This window comes from Diadema antillarum, unplaced genomic scaffold, assembly GCF_040938485.1.
Source record: "Diadema antillarum isolate AM-2024a unplaced genomic scaffold, OU_Dant_1.0 scf00000035, whole genome shotgun sequence".
NCBI classification, from domain to species: Eukaryota; Metazoa; Echinodermata; class Echinoidea; order Diadematoida; family Diadematidae; genus Diadema; species Diadema antillarum.
Genome location: NW_027270924.1, coordinates 3,479,179 through 3,497,078, shown reverse-complemented (window position 1 = coordinate 3,497,078; position 17,900 = coordinate 3,479,179). Strand labels below are relative to the sequence as shown.

At 38.0% G+C, this 17,900-nt stretch overlaps 1 protein-coding gene across 1 annotated transcript in view; it reads left to right on the top strand.

Annotated features, from left to right (window-relative positions):
- The window catches only part of LOC139744714 (complement factor H-like), a 74,614-nt gene extending 56,714 nt beyond the window's left edge, over positions 1-17,900 (top strand). The window contains exons 23-29 of the mRNA XM_071655140.1: positions 3,019-3,192; positions 3,975-4,226; positions 6,884-7,075; positions 11,799-11,900; positions 13,287-13,490; positions 15,727-15,804; positions 16,934-17,900. Of these exons, the coding sequence (XP_071511241.1) occupies positions 3,019-3,192; positions 3,975-4,226; positions 6,884-7,075; positions 11,799-11,900; positions 13,287-13,490; positions 15,727-15,804; positions 16,934-16,950 (1,019 nt within the window). The 3' untranslated portion in view covers positions 16,951-17,900. The remainder of the gene's footprint in view (positions 1-3,018; positions 3,193-3,974; positions 4,227-6,883; positions 7,076-11,798; positions 11,901-13,286; positions 13,491-15,726; positions 15,805-16,933) is intronic.

Sequence of the window (17,900 nt, the reverse complement as noted above, 5' to 3'; positions counted from 1 at the left end):
ATTATCGTGCGCATACACATGATCTATTTCGACGCCTCGGCGTCTTATCTCTGTCTGATTTGGTTTTGTACAAGACTGGAATTTTTATGTATAAGTTTATTCACAATATACTTCCATCTGTTTTTATAGATTATTTCAAACGTTGTAATGAAATTCACTCAAAAAACACACGGCATCAATTCATTATTTATCCATACTGTTTCCGAACAACTCGTGCCCAAAAACAGTCAATAAGGTTCCATGGATCTAATATTTGGAACTCCAGAATTCCGGAAAATCTTAAAAAGCTTCCTCTGAACAATTTCAAGAAAAACATTTCGATATGCTCTTGCTTTCTCCTCATTTTAGTCAAAATAGTAAATCATTGGGGATCATAATGATATGTTTGCCCCTCCCCTATTCCCCCGTCCGCGCTCCCCGTCCTCCAGGATCGACGCCCCTGCATACGAGGGTGCTTTTGCATTTTTGGAATTCAGATGAAAATATCTTGTAAACACATTTATGATGTAAACTTGGAAAATTTCAATCCCAGAAGTGTATACTTTTTTGTTGGGGGGGGGGGGGGGGTAACCCTCCGGTAATTGAAAGTATCTAGATATCTCCTCCCACCCACGGAACATTTGCATTTTTTAAACTGAAGTAATAGACCTGGTGCACACACTTTATAAGAAACATTTTAAAATCTGTCAATCTAAAGTGTATTAAGTAGAAAGGACTGAAAGGGGAGGGTGTGGAATGGGTTAGGCCTATCCCCCTCTTTCCCGAGGGAGATTTTGTATTTTCAGAATTGAAATTCAGCCATCTTTGGGTGAAATATTTAGACAGTTTTCTATCTAAAAAGAAAAAAACATTTCCACATCTCGGGAGTTACGAGGAGAGCAAAATGATATGTTTGTCCCAATACTTTTAATGGGTAAACCATCCCCCTCCCCCTCCATCGACGCCTCTGCATATGAGGGAGCTTCTGTAATTAAGTGAAAGATCTGCTGCACACTCTTTGATAAAATATATAGGAAATACGTCAATCTCAAAAGTGTACAAAGTCTATCGAAAGAGACCCAGTAGCGGAGCTTTTGCATATTTCTGATTGCAATTCAACGATCCGGTGCATAGTTCTGGCGGTAGTTGGACAATTTTCCATAAAGAAAGTTTGAGATTTGTCCTCGTCTCGGGAATTGCTTGGGGACAAATGATTTGTCTGCCCCCAACATTTCCGTAGGTAAGGTAGGTACCGTAGGTTCCCCGAGATAGATTCGACGCCCCCTGATCATCCTGGGTATGCCCATAGATGTATCAAAAGTCATCATCGTTTCAGGAATGATTCAGGAAATGGAGGGGGGGGGGTCAATTATGGCGGTATAGTTTTTGTTATTGTTTGTTTGGTTTCGTACATAATTTACAGATGGTCCCTAGTTGCTCGCGTCATAGCATGTTTACATGTAAGCCTATGCTATTTGACGTTGTCAACGTCTGGACCATAATCGTCGGTTGAAAATGATAAGGGCGTTAAGTTGCCACTAAACCCATAGTGTTCAAGACAACTTAAAGCCCTTATCATTCTCAACAAACGACCTTATGTCGATATTACTTTTTTCGCGAGCAAGAGAAGCGAGCGAGCGCTTGAGAAAATTATGTGTACATTATCCTACAAGATAGAATACTGTTCAGCTCTGTTACCTGTCTGAAGGCGGGCGTACGAACGTCATGCAATATGCCAAAATTGATACAATAACATTTCTGCTTCCTCCATGTTTTTCCTCAAATTTCAGGGGGGGGGGGATGATTGTACAGGCCATACCCCCCTCCTCCATTTCAGGGGGGGGGGGGATATATCCCCCCATCCCCCCGGGATTTACGCCCATGACAATGCATGACTATGGAGTTAAACCATGGACGTGACTTTGACCATTTTCAGACGTACCAAGAGTGCGTAATTTGAAACGCGATTGTAATGAAGCATCACAAGGAACATGTTTCAATTTACACATTTTTTGCAGTGTGAATGCAATAGAAATTTGCGGAGGGTGATTTGAATCGTACTTCCAATTGTGATTAAAATGACGGTTCAGAGATGTTTTCGAATCGTGATTCGCCAGAATAATATCAGGGAACAAAACAGTCGTGTGGACAGATTGACCTCAAAATCATGTTTTAGGAGCAAAAGGAGCTCATAAAGGTGAACTTTCAACCACTTCCGCAGAAAAACCACGGTCCTCAAAAGCGTGCGATCTTTCACTGGGTCTATTTCAACTTCGTCTAATAGCCGTTTCGTCTACAACCAGTTTGTTTTATGACCATTAGTTCAATCGTCACTTGGCCTGATTACCAGTTCGCCTACTTTCAGATAAGCTAAACCCATTTCGTCTTATACCCACGGTATTTTTGTTTCCATTCTACGTTCAATTATTATTTTTTAAATGACTGTTCAATTATTGAGTTTCTACTTTGAACGGTCTTGTATCATCTCATTGCTTGAGTCATTCAGTTTCTCGTTACGTGGCGTCGAAGTATTTTAAGATTGCATACACAATGTATAGATATCTACGTTGTATTATGCATCGTATCTGTCCGTGGTGGTTTTTTTGTTTGTTTGTTTGTTTGTTGTTGTTGGGTTTTTTTTGTGTGTATGCTTTATTTTGTTTGTGTGTTGTTGTTTTTGAGTGATCCACGTCGTACTAGCTCCACTTTTCAGTAAAGCACTCTTTTCCACCTCCACATTAACCGGTGGTTTTTGTTGTTTTTGTTGTTGTTTTTGTTGTTGTTGTTGTTGTTGTTGTTGTTACAATTACAGAGTGTGGATTGTTTTTTCGTTACATAATCATTCATGTATATATATATATATATATATATATATATATATATATATATATATATTATTACACTTTTTGGCCGGTCCTTCTTTCAAACTGTTGATCCCTCATATTGGACCCGTTAGTACATTTCCACATTTTGCGACTTTCCATTTTGATCTACATATATTTTTGTTCTTTTCTTTTTATTTTGCTTCCTCGTTGTCAGGGGTAAAGTGCAGAGAGCTGTCGACGCCGACGAATGGCAACATGCACTCTGAAGGCGTGGACGTAGGTGACCTGGCGCTATTCGGCTGCGACTATGGTTACGAGAGAAGAGGACCTGATCTGCTCACCTGTGGATCGGACGGACAGTGGTCACATGAGCCGCCCACATGCCATGGTAAAGCGTGATAGAAAATGACATTACAACTTTACATTAGTTTGACCATTCGTTTCACCTCCTGTTAGACTGGACAGTTTTCATACTGATTTAGATACGACGTTCTGCTATGGTTCATTGGGGCATGCACGTGTCCTTGTTTTGATGCATCATGTAATTTGAACGCCAAATGTCATAATTGTGGGCATTTCGTACAATTTCCGTATGCTCATGTTAAGACTAATGTCTGTGGTGTGCACATGGTATCATTAAGCGGGGCTTCTTATTGAAGAGTGTTTATCACTCACGGTCATCACCTCGCCGATAAAGTGGTGTGAATTCCTGTGGGGATATCAGGGCAATTACCCCCCCCCCCCCCCCGCTAAATACTGGTTAGTGATAAGGTTAGATTAAAGATTAGGGTTAGGAATAGGTTCAGGATTATGATTAGGGTTAGGGGAGGGAGAAAGAGAGAAAAGAGAGGGAGAGATAGAGAAGGGAGTGATAAGTATATTGTATATGTGCGCTATTTTTATCTTTTGTAGTGATATGTATCTGTCTTTGGTTTATATATATAAACACGTACATTGAGATATTTGTACTATCTCTTTTATGACACTGTGGCACGATTCTGGATGCCTTCTTTTGTCTTCTGCTTATATTCCAGGCGACAACCTAGGTATGTTCCATTATTAATGTTTGTTGACGTAGTACTGAATGGTGAATACATGATATTGTCATTTACAATGGTTCCTCGTTGATTAACAACACACTCTTTGCTCTTGGCTGCTTTGGAAACGTAGAGATCCCGCCTCCCCCCAGTCCTTGCGACGACATAGAGTGTGAGGTGTGGCAGAAGTGCGTTGTGAACAGCGCGGGAGGTGCGAGCTGCGGATGCATCAGCCCCTTCGATTGTCCGGAACCCGCAAGTGGAGAGCCTCGGGTCTGCGGCACAAACGCGGAGTTCTATCCAAGTCTATGTCGACTGAAGGCTCAAGCGTGCCTCTCACGGACTGGGGTAGATGTGGCCTCTAGCCCGGATGTTTGTCACTCGGGCAAGTTCTTCTCACCCTCTTTATCCCTCTTTTTTTCCAGTAATCTTTATTTGCTTTCTATAATTTTACATAACAAAACACTCGCCTTGAAGAATGCAATACAATCAACAATGATTAATGACACCGAAGAAATACTCAGTGGGATGGCTCGAAGATCAAAAAAGACATCTTAAGTTGATACACACAAAAAAAATATACAAGTACACACACAGAAATGCCCTCCTAACCTACCCCTCCCCCAGAGTGCAGTTGTAGGGTTTCGCTCACATCCTAATTCTACACTTTATTAATTACATTTAATAACAAAAGCATTCCGAGAGAGCAGACCTCGGCCAAGCAGCCGTGATTAAAATATCGCTGCCATTTCGTACGCAGTAGGCCTATATTCAACACACAGCAGTATCGGGACATCTGTACACAATACATTTGGTGAACATCTGATCATCCATTGTTGCTTATTGATTTGATTTGATTTGATTTGATTTGACTTGATTTATTGGTTCCTGTATTATTATTAGTGTACATGCACATACATATTATACATCTATACATACATAGTTGTTGGCATACATATTCGTAAACATAAGCTGTTTGATTTTTTTTTCTAAATTGCCTTTACAATATGCAGCAAAGCGTAGCAGCAATACAATAAATAGTACGGAAGGCCTACAGCTTAATACACGTAGCTTGATTTGCATGCAGCTCTCGTTCATAATACATATAGGGAAAATAGGAGGGAGGGATGACTTGCGTAGAGGTAGGATAGAAGAAGGGACAAGGCAAGGAGAGGTATGTCTGCTTTTACTAAACAATTACACAAAGTTAGATCACCGGGATCACGGATCAGCAAAGCATGACAAAATATTTTATCACCGAGGTACAGGTATAATTCAAAAACAAAAAAAAAAAAAACAACAGGCCATTATTGTCGGTTACATGACTACGTAATAGACTAATTGCTGCGACATTTCCACGAAAGAATTTCATGTATGGTACACTTACATATAAAATATGACAATGAAATCAGTCACTGATATCCAGAGAGCAACAATATTTTTACAGATTTCTTAAAAGAGTTCATGGACTTTAAACCTCGAATTTCAGAAGGAACAGAGTTCCAAATATCGGGTCCGGTGTGCCTGATGAATTTCAGAGCCATCACCGGTTTTAGGATCATAAAAATGAAATTGATCAGAATATCTTATTAAGTCCTTTATAGTCCTATGGCCTTCATGACCCCAAATCTATTTTTCCTTCTTACTTCATATAAACACTTCCTGCAAGTGAAGTGAAAATCCGACCATCCATTCTCGAGTTATTGGAATATTATGGAGGGGAAAAATGTGGAACAGGGGGCTTGAAGCTCCTTTCACTTGCTTACACTGTGTTGCCAATATGAGTATGGTCAAGGAGGTTTGAGAAATGGAGTTCCAACTGGCTGTAAACATTCAAACAGCTGTCAGTTTTCTTTTGACGTACAAAAGAATACCACAGGTGCATTTGTGCCTTTGATGATCGGGGTTCGATGCCGCCGTCTTTCCGAGCAATGTGATGATTCATTTGAAACGCGAACATAATGTCGGCTATATTTTGTTTGTTTTTTTATCAAAGGAAATTGAATTTCAGCTAATGCTAAGGTATATGAAAAAGAAAGTAACTCCTGTCCAGGAATATAACAGAAAGTGTAAATCTGAGCCGTACGTTGTGAAAATATTTGAACTGCACCTTTACTGGAAATTCGATTTAATCATCTTTCCGATCACTTCCGACAAATGAAACTGATATGATATAATCTTCAAATGTAGTTCTTTATCTATATATATGTTAGATTAGTGTAAAAACATGTAAAGTCGAGTAATTTTGATTGTTATTTCATCAGTTTTTTAGTGGTTTTTTATTCGTACATCCCTGTATCTGTACCTTTATGTACCGCTCATGTTTCATAAGAAGGGACGGCGAAAAGAATTACAATCATAAAGACATAATTTCCTTTGAGAGGGACAAGTCATGATGCAATGCCACATGAATCAATTGTCTTCCCATCTGTGGGTAGCTCCAGTTATTAGCACATACTTCAAATATTTCTTAGTGGCGGCATCAAACATGGGATCAAAGGGAATAACACTGTTGTTACTCCATCTCTTCAACCTCCGTGGTATGGTAGACCTATATCACATGCAGTTCGATCGTGACACCCATTCGCCGCGAGGTGATACAATAGGGAGCTTTAGATTTGCGAAACGGACGTTGAGACGACGCTAGAGCTGGACGTTCTCCTCTCCCCTGCGTCGTGCTGAAAAGTAGTATTAGATTGCGCTGAGACGCAACCTATAAAAGATAAAATGGCGCCCCATAATACGATCGGTGCATCAAGTACTAGTAGCTCTCTGCGACGTGAATTGAGCGGACGTAAAAATAGTACAGAACGCCTATTGAAAAATCAGGCGACGCAAGCTATAAATAGATTGACTTTGACACGCGATTCTGCGCATGCTCAGAATATTTTTTTCTCTTTCTCTCTACCTCTCTCTCTCTCTCTCTCTCTCTCTCTCTGAACGTCCCCGTCGCGAAAATCTAAAGCTCCCTAATACAACATTCCGCATACGTACACATCCGTGCTATGTTCTGATCAGAAGAAAACGCTTGTCGGTCGACAGGAATAACGGAGGCGCCCCTGGATGTTTCCGCGAGTGACTTGGGGAGTGCTGGCTCATACTTTTCGTCAAACACGGCTTATGGTCCGACTGAGGTTATCAACACTGAAAGCAGCGAGGTACCTCTTGAATTCTGTAACATAGGCGGCTGTCAGTCCGTAACGGTGCAAGATTCGTGCGAGAGCATCACTGCAGGTATATATATACGGCAGACATTCTCATATTAAAGTTTATGTATCATTGTTTCATGCAAGACGAACACTAAAAGTATAATTTACAAAAAAGATGGCCGACATTAAATCAGTTATTACGTAGGCCTGCAATGTTATTTGATTAATCTTACTTAAAGTTGTCAGTAACTACTAAGAGAAAGTGAAAAAATTCCAAATTATGCCAGAAAGCGTAGTTCGGCGAAGAAAAGTCACATTTTCACTTATCTATAGAATAATAAACGAGCACTTGACTTGATAAGACTGAATAATATTACACTCGACATAATCTTATATCAGTAAAAATCAAGTCGATGAAATGTGCACTTGTCATGATTTTGTGTGTGTGTGTGTGTGTGTGTGTGTGTGTGTGTAATTTTCCGCGTATTTTCTTTATATTGTTGCCTAAAGTTACGTCATGAAGTGTAGTAATCTCCTTATCCAGCGATGATGGTATACCGACACTTTGAAAATATGTAACTTTTGACTCGATTGTCCGCTTTTCCACAAACTTTCACTGATTTGTTCTACACACATTACTATTAATGCTCCTTTCAATCGATGCTCCTTTGTATTGGGCTTTCGATTTCCTGTTAACTGTACAAATTAATGTAGTATTTAAGTCTACGAAATATGTAATGACTGCGTCTGATAACGAGTACTATGCTTAGAGGTTTTTTTTTTTCAAGTCTTCATTATGTAGAGTCAAGTGCAAGATGAGCCATGTCATACAGAGGAGCAAGTTATGATGATTTACCGGCTTGTAAAAGAAGGCAAAAACGAGGACAAAAGCAGACACTTCAGTTTGCAAATTACACAGCTCGTTTCTACGAGAGTTTTCAATGTCAAATGCGATAGCCGTGACGTGTTACCCATAATCATAATCATAGTGACAGCGATAGGCTAACCGACCGTAGCAATGCACAGGTGCACAAGGTTGTTGTTGTTGTTGTTGTTGTTGTTGTTGTTGTGTGTGTGTGTGTGTGTGTGTGTGTGTGTTTGTGGTGTTTTTTTTTTGTTTTTTTTTTTTGTTTTTTTTTTTTGGGGGGGGGGTATGGGAGCCATTGTCTTGAAGCAGAAGGTACACGTATTAGTCCAGCGGATATGGAAAAAAAAAAATCATGCACTTATTGGTAAAAGCACCATGCTTGGTAAACATGTACATGATGCCAATACAAGTCATTTCTGATATGGAAGCCACTCTGATTCTCCCTTTGGCGACCGTGGCGGCCATTTTTCAAAATGACGGCCATGTGATATAGTAATGCTGCGTATTTTGGAAACTACAAGTCCGATAGTCGTGATTCTTTTACCAAAGTATAGGTTTTGAGGGTCAAGGATTCCAATAAAACAATTTTTGAGGGTATAAAACCATGGCAACCTACTTATTGGCGGCCATTTTGAAAAAATACGGCCACCATGCTAGATATAACATATCCTTAAAACGTATGGACAAAGGGTCATGACTGTGGTACCAACTTACATGTTTTGGGGGTCCAGGATTCCGATAAAATCAACTGTAAGTGAATATGAATCGTTTCATCTTACGTTTTGGCCGCCATTTTGATGAATATGGCTGCCATACAACAGATAATGAATAATCAATATTGTATAACTTCGAACTCAAAAGATATATAATCAAGATTCAAGTGTAAAAATGTAGTTTTGGGTGAAGGTTTTCAATATAATGATGTTTTAGCAAAGTGAATAGGTTCGTCACATCCTTTGCTTTGGCGGCCATTTAATGAGTATGGCCTCCCTCCAGTTATATAGCGTACGAGTGTTATGAAAGCGGGATGCCCATTGTGGACTGATTCTGGTGTAAACGTTTGTTTTAGGGGTCAACAATTACTTGTTCACTCATTTTTAGTATTCTAATGTGGAACATCTGGGCATAGTTGACTTTGTAAGCATTTTGGAAAATATGCTCAACTTCCTTTATAGGATTTTTGTGTGTACAGTGTATGTGAAAAACATGATCTTCACAATTTCATGTCTGAAGTACATATTAATCAAGATTATACATTTTCTAGAAATATAGACTCTCGCTTTCTCCGGTCCCTGGACCATGGAATGAAAATCATAGTTTCCAACCAATATAGTACATCTGTTTTCCTTGGAAACATTACACTAAGTGTGAGAAAACTTCTAAAACTTTTTGGGTCACTTACATCAAATGTAAACACACTATTATGTACGTCTAAAAAAATCCATGATTGACCAGGCTGTTCTGATACTTACATCTACACTGAATCTTTTACATCAAACGATAAAGTAAATATAATAGGTATTATACAATACATCTTTATAGGTTAACATCTAATTGTCATTTGTAGCTCCACATGAGTCTACTAGCAAAATATAAACTACAAGAAAATTATGCTAATTTATTGTTTAAGGAAAACCTCAAAGAAATACAAATTTTTACGTTCATAATTATTGGAAGATAAAACTGCAGAATAAAATATTCAGTAAATCGATCTTACCGGCACCAGTAGAAATACTGAAGACGTTCTATTAAGCGCACCTGCATCTATATATGCATTCACGTTCATCACCGCTCATCAATGGATGATCAGGAACACTAATTGTTTTGGATTGTCAGAGCTCATTCGATTCCTTCATATGATTCCTTATAATTTTGTGTAAGTTTTGACAAGGTCATGCCATGAAATAATGAACAAGAACTGAAAACAAACTTTAGAAATCAGTAGGTCTTATAAGACTGCAATAATCATGTCTTTGTGGCTGGAAACTATGACAGTACACTAATTGTACTCTCCTGTCTATGCATCCAAAATGGGGGGGGGGGGGGGAGTGAGTCTTCTATTCCATCCTCACCATTTATTCTACCTTTGATATTCAACATAATTATCTTTAGTATTCCAGGTATGCAACAATTGTACTTATGTGATGTTCAATACCTACTTGAACAGTGAATGTGATAGAGGTATGGTCAATCAACAACAATCAATGAACAATAGGTAGACATGTTTTTGTTGATCATTAATTTCTTACTTTATTTTATCAAAGCTCAGCAACGGAGACTACCCAACTTGAAGGTCAATTTTCGACAATAATCCTGTTCAAGCATTCCACATTGTGATGTGCGGCCTCAATTCTTTGTTAGTCTCCCAAGGCAGTGGCTTTTGTTCGATGCTGAAATTTGTTGAATTGAGTTAAGAAATTTACGCTCGACCCGTTTTTACAAAAATATCTGTAGAATGAAAACTACTCTACCAAATTGGATGATTTTGGTGTCATTCTTCTTCTAGATAAATTCTCTATAACTCTATATGTCATTCATTTTGGCATCAAAGTAATGCAAATGTGCAAATATCTGCGAAAACTCGCGTTTCCGTTAATTCTAGTCCACACTGTATATAATGTGTGTGTGTGTGTGTGTATGTGTGTGTGCATACTCTATGAAGTGCGGCAGTCATATCTATCAAAATGGACATGAAAATGAAATGTGTTAGTTCTATTCGTCATCACTGGGATAATAATAATGACAGGGCCCTCTGGCAGAGCAGTAGCAACACTGAAGAGGCTACCCTGGGTAAATAAGACCTTATTATTATTATTTAAAACAAATGCTTGTTTAAAATCATTGACCCCAATTAGTTTCAAAGACGTACGGTATAGTAGGCCTATATATTGCGGTGGCCATGTTTTAAAATGGCAGCCAAAACATAGGATGTGATGATTATATACACGAAAAGATGTATTCATTTTTTATTGAACCTCAAAAACATATTTTTGTACCAGAATCATGAAGATGCATCCATTGGTTTTAAAGATATATGAATAGAATGTAAAGCGGCAGCCATGGGGCTTTTTTTTTCAAAATGGCCGCTAATAAGTAGGTTGCCATGGTTTTATCCTCTCAAAAATTATTTTGTTGGAATCTTTGACCCTCAAAACTTATACTTTGGTACAAGAATCACGACAATCATGCTTATAGTTTCCAAAATACACAGCATTGCTATATCACATGGCGGCCATTTTGAAAAATGGCCGCCACGGCTGCCACAGGCAGAATCAGAGTGGCTTCCATATCAGAAATGACTTGTATTGGCATCATGTACATGTGTACCAAGTATGGTGCTTTTACCATAATGTGCATGATTCACCCTTATGTGTTCTATATCCAGATATCTGCTGGACTATATCACGTAGCGTTAAAGGGATAGTACAGTTTGGTTGAAACGATACTTTTTTTTAGTATATTGATTTTGGAGAAAATGAGAAACATCCTATGAAATATGAACAAGATAATTTATAATTCTAAGAGTAATTTTATTTAAAGTGTGTTAAATTTTGATGAAAATTGCTTGTGAACTGGCTGATATATATCCCAAACAAAACGATCCTAGTGATAAGTGGGACCCACCTTTTATTAGGATCGCTTTGTTTTGTTTTGGATATCACAACCATTTTAAACCGATTTTCATCAAATAAACTGTGATTTCCTCTTGTTGTATGCTTTTTAACATTCCATACAGTGGTTGCTAAGAATCTTGCAAAAAGTTGAAAGCTGAACAGTTGCTAAGAATCTTGCAAAAAGTTAAAAGCTGAATTTTAATGCACCTCAACCAATACTGTACAATCCCCCTAATAGCGATACTCGCAAGAGTTTATTCCGGCTTACAGATAATCGTTCATTGCGATCACTTTTAACGCTTTATTTTTGTTTTTCCCCAACCTAGTCCTAATTGCCAGGGCAGATGGGTTTGATATCATGACTGGCCGGACTCCAATCACGGTGAATAATGTTCTGACTACCGACGGCAACCCCGGTTGGAATGATGGTTTGTAAATTGATACTTGAATATGAATTATACGTATATTGGGCCTGTGTATTGGAAATTTCGGATAAGCCGAAAGCGATCTGGTACCAAAATGATATTTTTTCTGCCTTGTTTGTTATACCTCGTTATATGAGTTCAACTAGGTAATGTCTTAAAGGAACTTCGCAGTGCAAATGCATGTTGACTTGTGCTAATTCAGAATATGCTGTCAACATCGTGGTCTAATGAATATGTAAATACGTGCCAACTTGCTTGTATTTCATCTTTCTTCAGATTACTTGGATACGCACACACACAATCACACACACACATACACATACACACACACACACACACACACACACACAAATACAAGGTTTTGTCATTGAAAATGATTGGTCAAACACTGTTAAGTACTGATATGATTAACAAAAGGCATTGGGATGCACCTTTTCTGAGACTGAACATAACTTGCATGTTTCCATGTTTAGTATACTGATATAATCAATATAAAACATTGCAGGGAAACGTTATACCGAGCATGACCTAGTATATTTGCATTCACGGTCCCTTCAAAGAACTACAATTCATTTTGATTGGTTTGTTTGATTTGTTTGATTTGTTTGATTTATTTAAACACGGGTAAAAAATACTTGCACTCAGCCGTTAGGCTGTTTTTCAGCAAGTCCGTATGATATACACTGTACAAAAAACCCCTCATCTCATCTACAAAATAATAAAAATGATCTTGCTGGAAATATTAGATAGAATTTGTTTCAATTCAATCTACTTTAGCATCACGTATAGGGGGAGAATACGCGGAAGAAGTAGATGGTTACAATCGAGGTGATGTTAATTGCTATTTTATACACACAGTTCGTGTTGCACAGTCGTAACAGTAGTCATAATACTTTCTTCGTGATTCTGTGCAATGCACATTCGAGTACTACTAGTATCCTGATTGTGTGTAATAGCTATAGCTCGCTTAATAACTTCGTCTGATATTGATTGTTTGTAAATATATTCATATGTATGTATGTGTGTTTATATAATATATATATATATTATAATATACGGTGTACATACACGATAATATGGATTACGTGTGTCATGCACATGTACACGATTAGACCTACGTCGAATTGACCATAACAACACAATTTCGAAATGATGTCATATCGTGTCATGCGTATTTTGACGGATTTTTATATACCTATTTCTTATACAACAGCATTTCATATCACACATCCTGAAATCTACATCATCCTCACAACCATAACTCACACAGAACGTCCACTTTTCGCCTCAACCCCAAGACATTCATATTTTGCGTGCGTCGTGGTTTTGGTATCGTGTTTGTTGTTCAACCAAGCCGATATTCGTTCTTAAATCCTGTCAAACACACAGTGCGGGAGATAATTTTGGTGGACCCTATTGACGAAGAGCAAAATTGCATCTGTGCCGTCTTTTACATCGGGGCCTACGACATCATGATATTCAGGCGACCTTTACGCGAGGATGGCCGAGCTGAGCTTCACTCCTCCGACTTCGTTCGGCCGTACTCCGATGACCTGAAAGAAGAAATAATGGCGACGTGCTTCGCGTCGAGCAGTAGGTTTTACCGTCTTAAAGGGGAAATCCAGTCCAAATATAAGTTTATCTGATAAGAAAGAGTAAAATATGACGAGTTCAACGGTAAAATCTAGATCGAAATCGGGTGAAAAATAAGGAAGTTATGACATTTCACATTTTTGCTAATTTTTCAGGAAACAGTTCTTGGACAGTCAATATGAATATGCAAATGGAAAAGTGAGCATGTCATTCACTCGCAACTTGTCATGTAGTTGGTACATAAAATTCTGAAATTTCCAGTTTTTTATTCAAACGCAATTATGCTCGAGGCTCAAATCCTGGTATACATGTATCCAGCTGATCACTATTCTGAAGTTATTCAACCAGGAGTAACATCATATTTCAGACTTCAAGGACAGAAACATTTAATTTTCGCAATTTTTTTTTTTCACTATCAATGGAAAATTGTGAGGGTATGACATGGGTTGGCTCACTTATTTGCATATTCTTATCCACTGTACAAAAACTGTCTTGCAGAAGTTAGCAAAACTTCAAAATGTCATAACTTCCTTTTTTTTAATCCAATTTCAGTCAAATTTTTACCGTTAAACTCGGAAGATTTTACTCTTTTTTATCAGACTAACTTATATTTGGACGGGATTTCTCCTTTAAATAAAATGTCTCGACCTAAAGTCAAGCTCTGTCAAGTCTGTGGTATATGTATTTCACAAGGATGCTATGCATCTGGACAAGGAGGTCGCAATGGCATGCGCATTAATAAGTCCGGATGACTTCATTAATATGAATGCAACATTACAGACTCATCTAAACTTGATCTAGGCACGAACTTTAGGCCAGATGAAACTCATCATCTTCTATCAACCGAAGTTGAGTGGCCTTGCCACTACTTACACACCTTCAAAAAAGATCTTACTCCAACATTCCAAAGGGAAATTGTGTCTGCATTTATAGACAAAGCCTAAAAGCGACATATCGGAAAATCAGTATTAGTAAAAACATGCAGGACCAATGTTGAAAGCATTACATAACCTTCATGCTTGCACACCGTATATTATAGGCTTATAGATCGTCCTGTCCGGGATCTTAGACAGATTAAAGTCGTTAATTCGGTCCGGTAGACCATTATGTTCGCTAAGTGACAAAATATTGCTGGGAAAGTCCACTACATGATCCGAGTCCTCTGTTTCATAAAACTTGCGATAGTTATTAGTTACTGAAATTTTTGCATGTGATTGGCTGAGGGCGAAATTATCATAGAAATGTGGCAGTTATCACTGATAACAAGTTTTGGTTGAGTGAAACGGATAATCACAAAGAATAATGAAGCCATGAAAGCGATGTAAAACGTCATCATGACAAATTTATTACACCATTATCTAGCAATATGATGTAAATGTTATTCTCTTTTTTATCTCCAAAATAAGATTTACGAAAAGATGTGACATTGCTCTACTGAATGTCTGATTTCAATCCATATTCTACTGCTTTGCTCTTTGAACTGTACGTATAAAAAAAAAATAGAAAAAAGCATATATATTCGACTCCTGTCAAGTTAGTGGGGCAGATATGTGAAAAAGATGCTCACAAAATGGCGGCCGACCCAGTGGTCGGATCTCTTGGATCCGGCAACTTTCGAAATCAGTGCCCCAAAATACCCCTAAACGCAAAATTTCATACTCTCCGCCGAATGTGAGCATCTCGACCAATTTTTACGACATATATCTGCCCCCATTGAGTGTATCTGCAGACAATTGTTGTTTTAACGAAGTCCTCGGGACCGGCAGTTTCCTTTCGTTATATCGAGCTTGCGTTGTAGCCGAACAAAGAGTATATAAAAAGTCATATATTATACACAATCATTTTGGGACCTAAATTTCACATGGTGGTATCCGAAATTTCGTTTACCAGTGTTTGTTTAACGGGAGTGCACTGTACAACCTTGGTTAGTATGTTTTTGTCCACGATGACCCTCTCTACCCAGGTGTATAGAAATGGGTACATGCTGGGATAATAATAGTGGCAGCACCCTCTGAAAGAGAGGTAATAATAATGAAGAGGCTTTGAATACCCTCGATGAAAAAGACAATTACTTTAAACAATAATATATCGAGTTTCAGTTCGCTTGATTTAAACATTGGGTTTTTTATTTTGTCTGTGTGTTTGTTTGTTTGTTTGTTTGTTTGTTTGTTTGTTTGTTTGTTTGTTTGTTTGTTTGTTTCAATTAACACACGCCCTACTATTCCAACGTTCTCAGCTCCCGACGCAGGTGAACTTGTCCCATGGTTCAGTTCCGTAGTGACGGAGGAACAATCCCGAGATACAGAGAACACGGGTAGGTTCCCTTGCCGCCGTTCCCGGCCTAGAAAGATTAAAGGGGATGGCTAGTAACTGATCAGTGGGAATCAGTGGGAATGCTGGGGGATGATTGTTCCAATCCTTGTGGGATTCATTTAATAGTACATTATATCATATATGTATATTACTGTGTATTGTTGCGTGAAAATTATTTACTTCAGAATAGTCTCATATTCAAGTAATGTGCCGTTAACGATCGCCCCGTCACACTGTACAGGCATGCTAACCTGGAAACATTGAACTGCACATTACTTGAATATGAGACCATTCTGAAGCAAATAATTTTCACACAACAAACGTAGGGCCTACTGTTAAATGAATCCCACAAGGATTGGAACAATCATCCCCCAGCATTCCCACTGATAAGTTATTAGCCATCCCCTTTAAATCCTGTGTCAGTCAATAAAACCGAGCACCCAAAATGGAAGTGCACATACCGTACTCATCTAGGTCGGGGAATAAAAAATCAATAGTAACTCACTAACGAATCTCCTAACATGATCCAAGCCGAGATCCCTGCGTTCATTTAATCAAAGAATCTATCATAATAAAATTGTCCGTATCTGAATGAAGACTTAATGGGAAGACAATTGTAGACGATTCAAAGATTCGATAAATTATCAAATAGCATAATTAGTTTCATAGAATTTACAAGAATTCAAAAAATAATAATATAAAGAGTAATTCAGTACAATTTTGTTTGGCGTTAGCTGTTCCTTAAAGTAGCATTTAAAAGCATCGTTTTATTCTGTGGCTGTACAGTATCTTAATAATCATCTCACATAATATACTTCTAAGGAATAGGATGATTAGGAATGCCTTGTTCATCAGAAAGGAAATTATCTAGCCTTGATGCATTACATCAAAGTATGGGATCCAGCATATTTACTGTATTTGTAAAATCAAATTATGTAATGCCTTTCCTTTGCATCAACTGCTATGCTTTCTGTAACATCGTATCTACTCGCGTATTTCTTATTTCATCGTGTGCTAAAGTGAGTCTCATTTTAGACCCTACCTCATTATCTCTTTGATTTGATGCTCTGATTTAGATAAAAATGAGCTGATTTGACTTAAATCAAGACATATCTGATGATTTTCTGCAGCTACTCCAGCAGACTAGGGAGACTTGTGGAGAAATTACCACCTCGGAGAAAAAAGCCCCACGGAACAGGATGAGTCAGCGAGTTCCTAAAAGAAGACATCCGCTCCAAAGTGTTATCAATTTCATAAGAAAAATAAAAATATCCCTGCAGAACAGTGCAAATATGATAAGAATAGAATGAGAAATAAGGAGGTCACGACATCCTAAAATTCAATTTTTGTCTCTCGGAAAACACTTCTTGACCAGTCGTTATGAATATTCAAATCAGGAAGTTGATGATGTCATGCTCTCACAATTTATTCATTTCATATGCAGAAATAACAAAAATCTCATATTTCGGCTGTATGAACATAAAACATGTTTTAAAGGGATGGTGTATGTAGTTTTTGTCGAGACGTGGCTTCAGGTTTTCAACTTTTTTGTGAGATAATGAGAAACCTCCTATCATAATTATGAAAGAGCATGTAATTCTAAAAGGACTTCAATGTTTAAAATGACGAAAATTGGTTTTGAAATGGCTGCGAAATCCATAACAAGCGATCCTACTGAAAGGTGGGACCCATCTTTTATTAGGATCTCTTTGTTTAACGTGTACTTTTGTTTTGGATATCTCAGTCGTTTCCAAACCGATTTTCATCAAATAAACTACAAATTGCTCTTAGAAGGGTATGCTCTGAACAATTTCATAAGTGGTTTCTCAGTATCTTACAAAAAGATAAAAGCTCACACCCGATCCCTGCCAATACTATACCATCCCTTTACCCCCCCCCCCCAAAAAAAAAGAGAGAAAATAATAATAACAAATAATAAAGAACAAATGCTACCTCGGATATTTTTTGGATGGGAATATACGTTTTTACGTGCATTAGCTAAAAACAACAATTTTTCCGAATTTTGTGTAACATGCAATGTACATGAAAAATTGTGAGGGCATGACATGATCAACTCGCACATATGAATATTCAGAA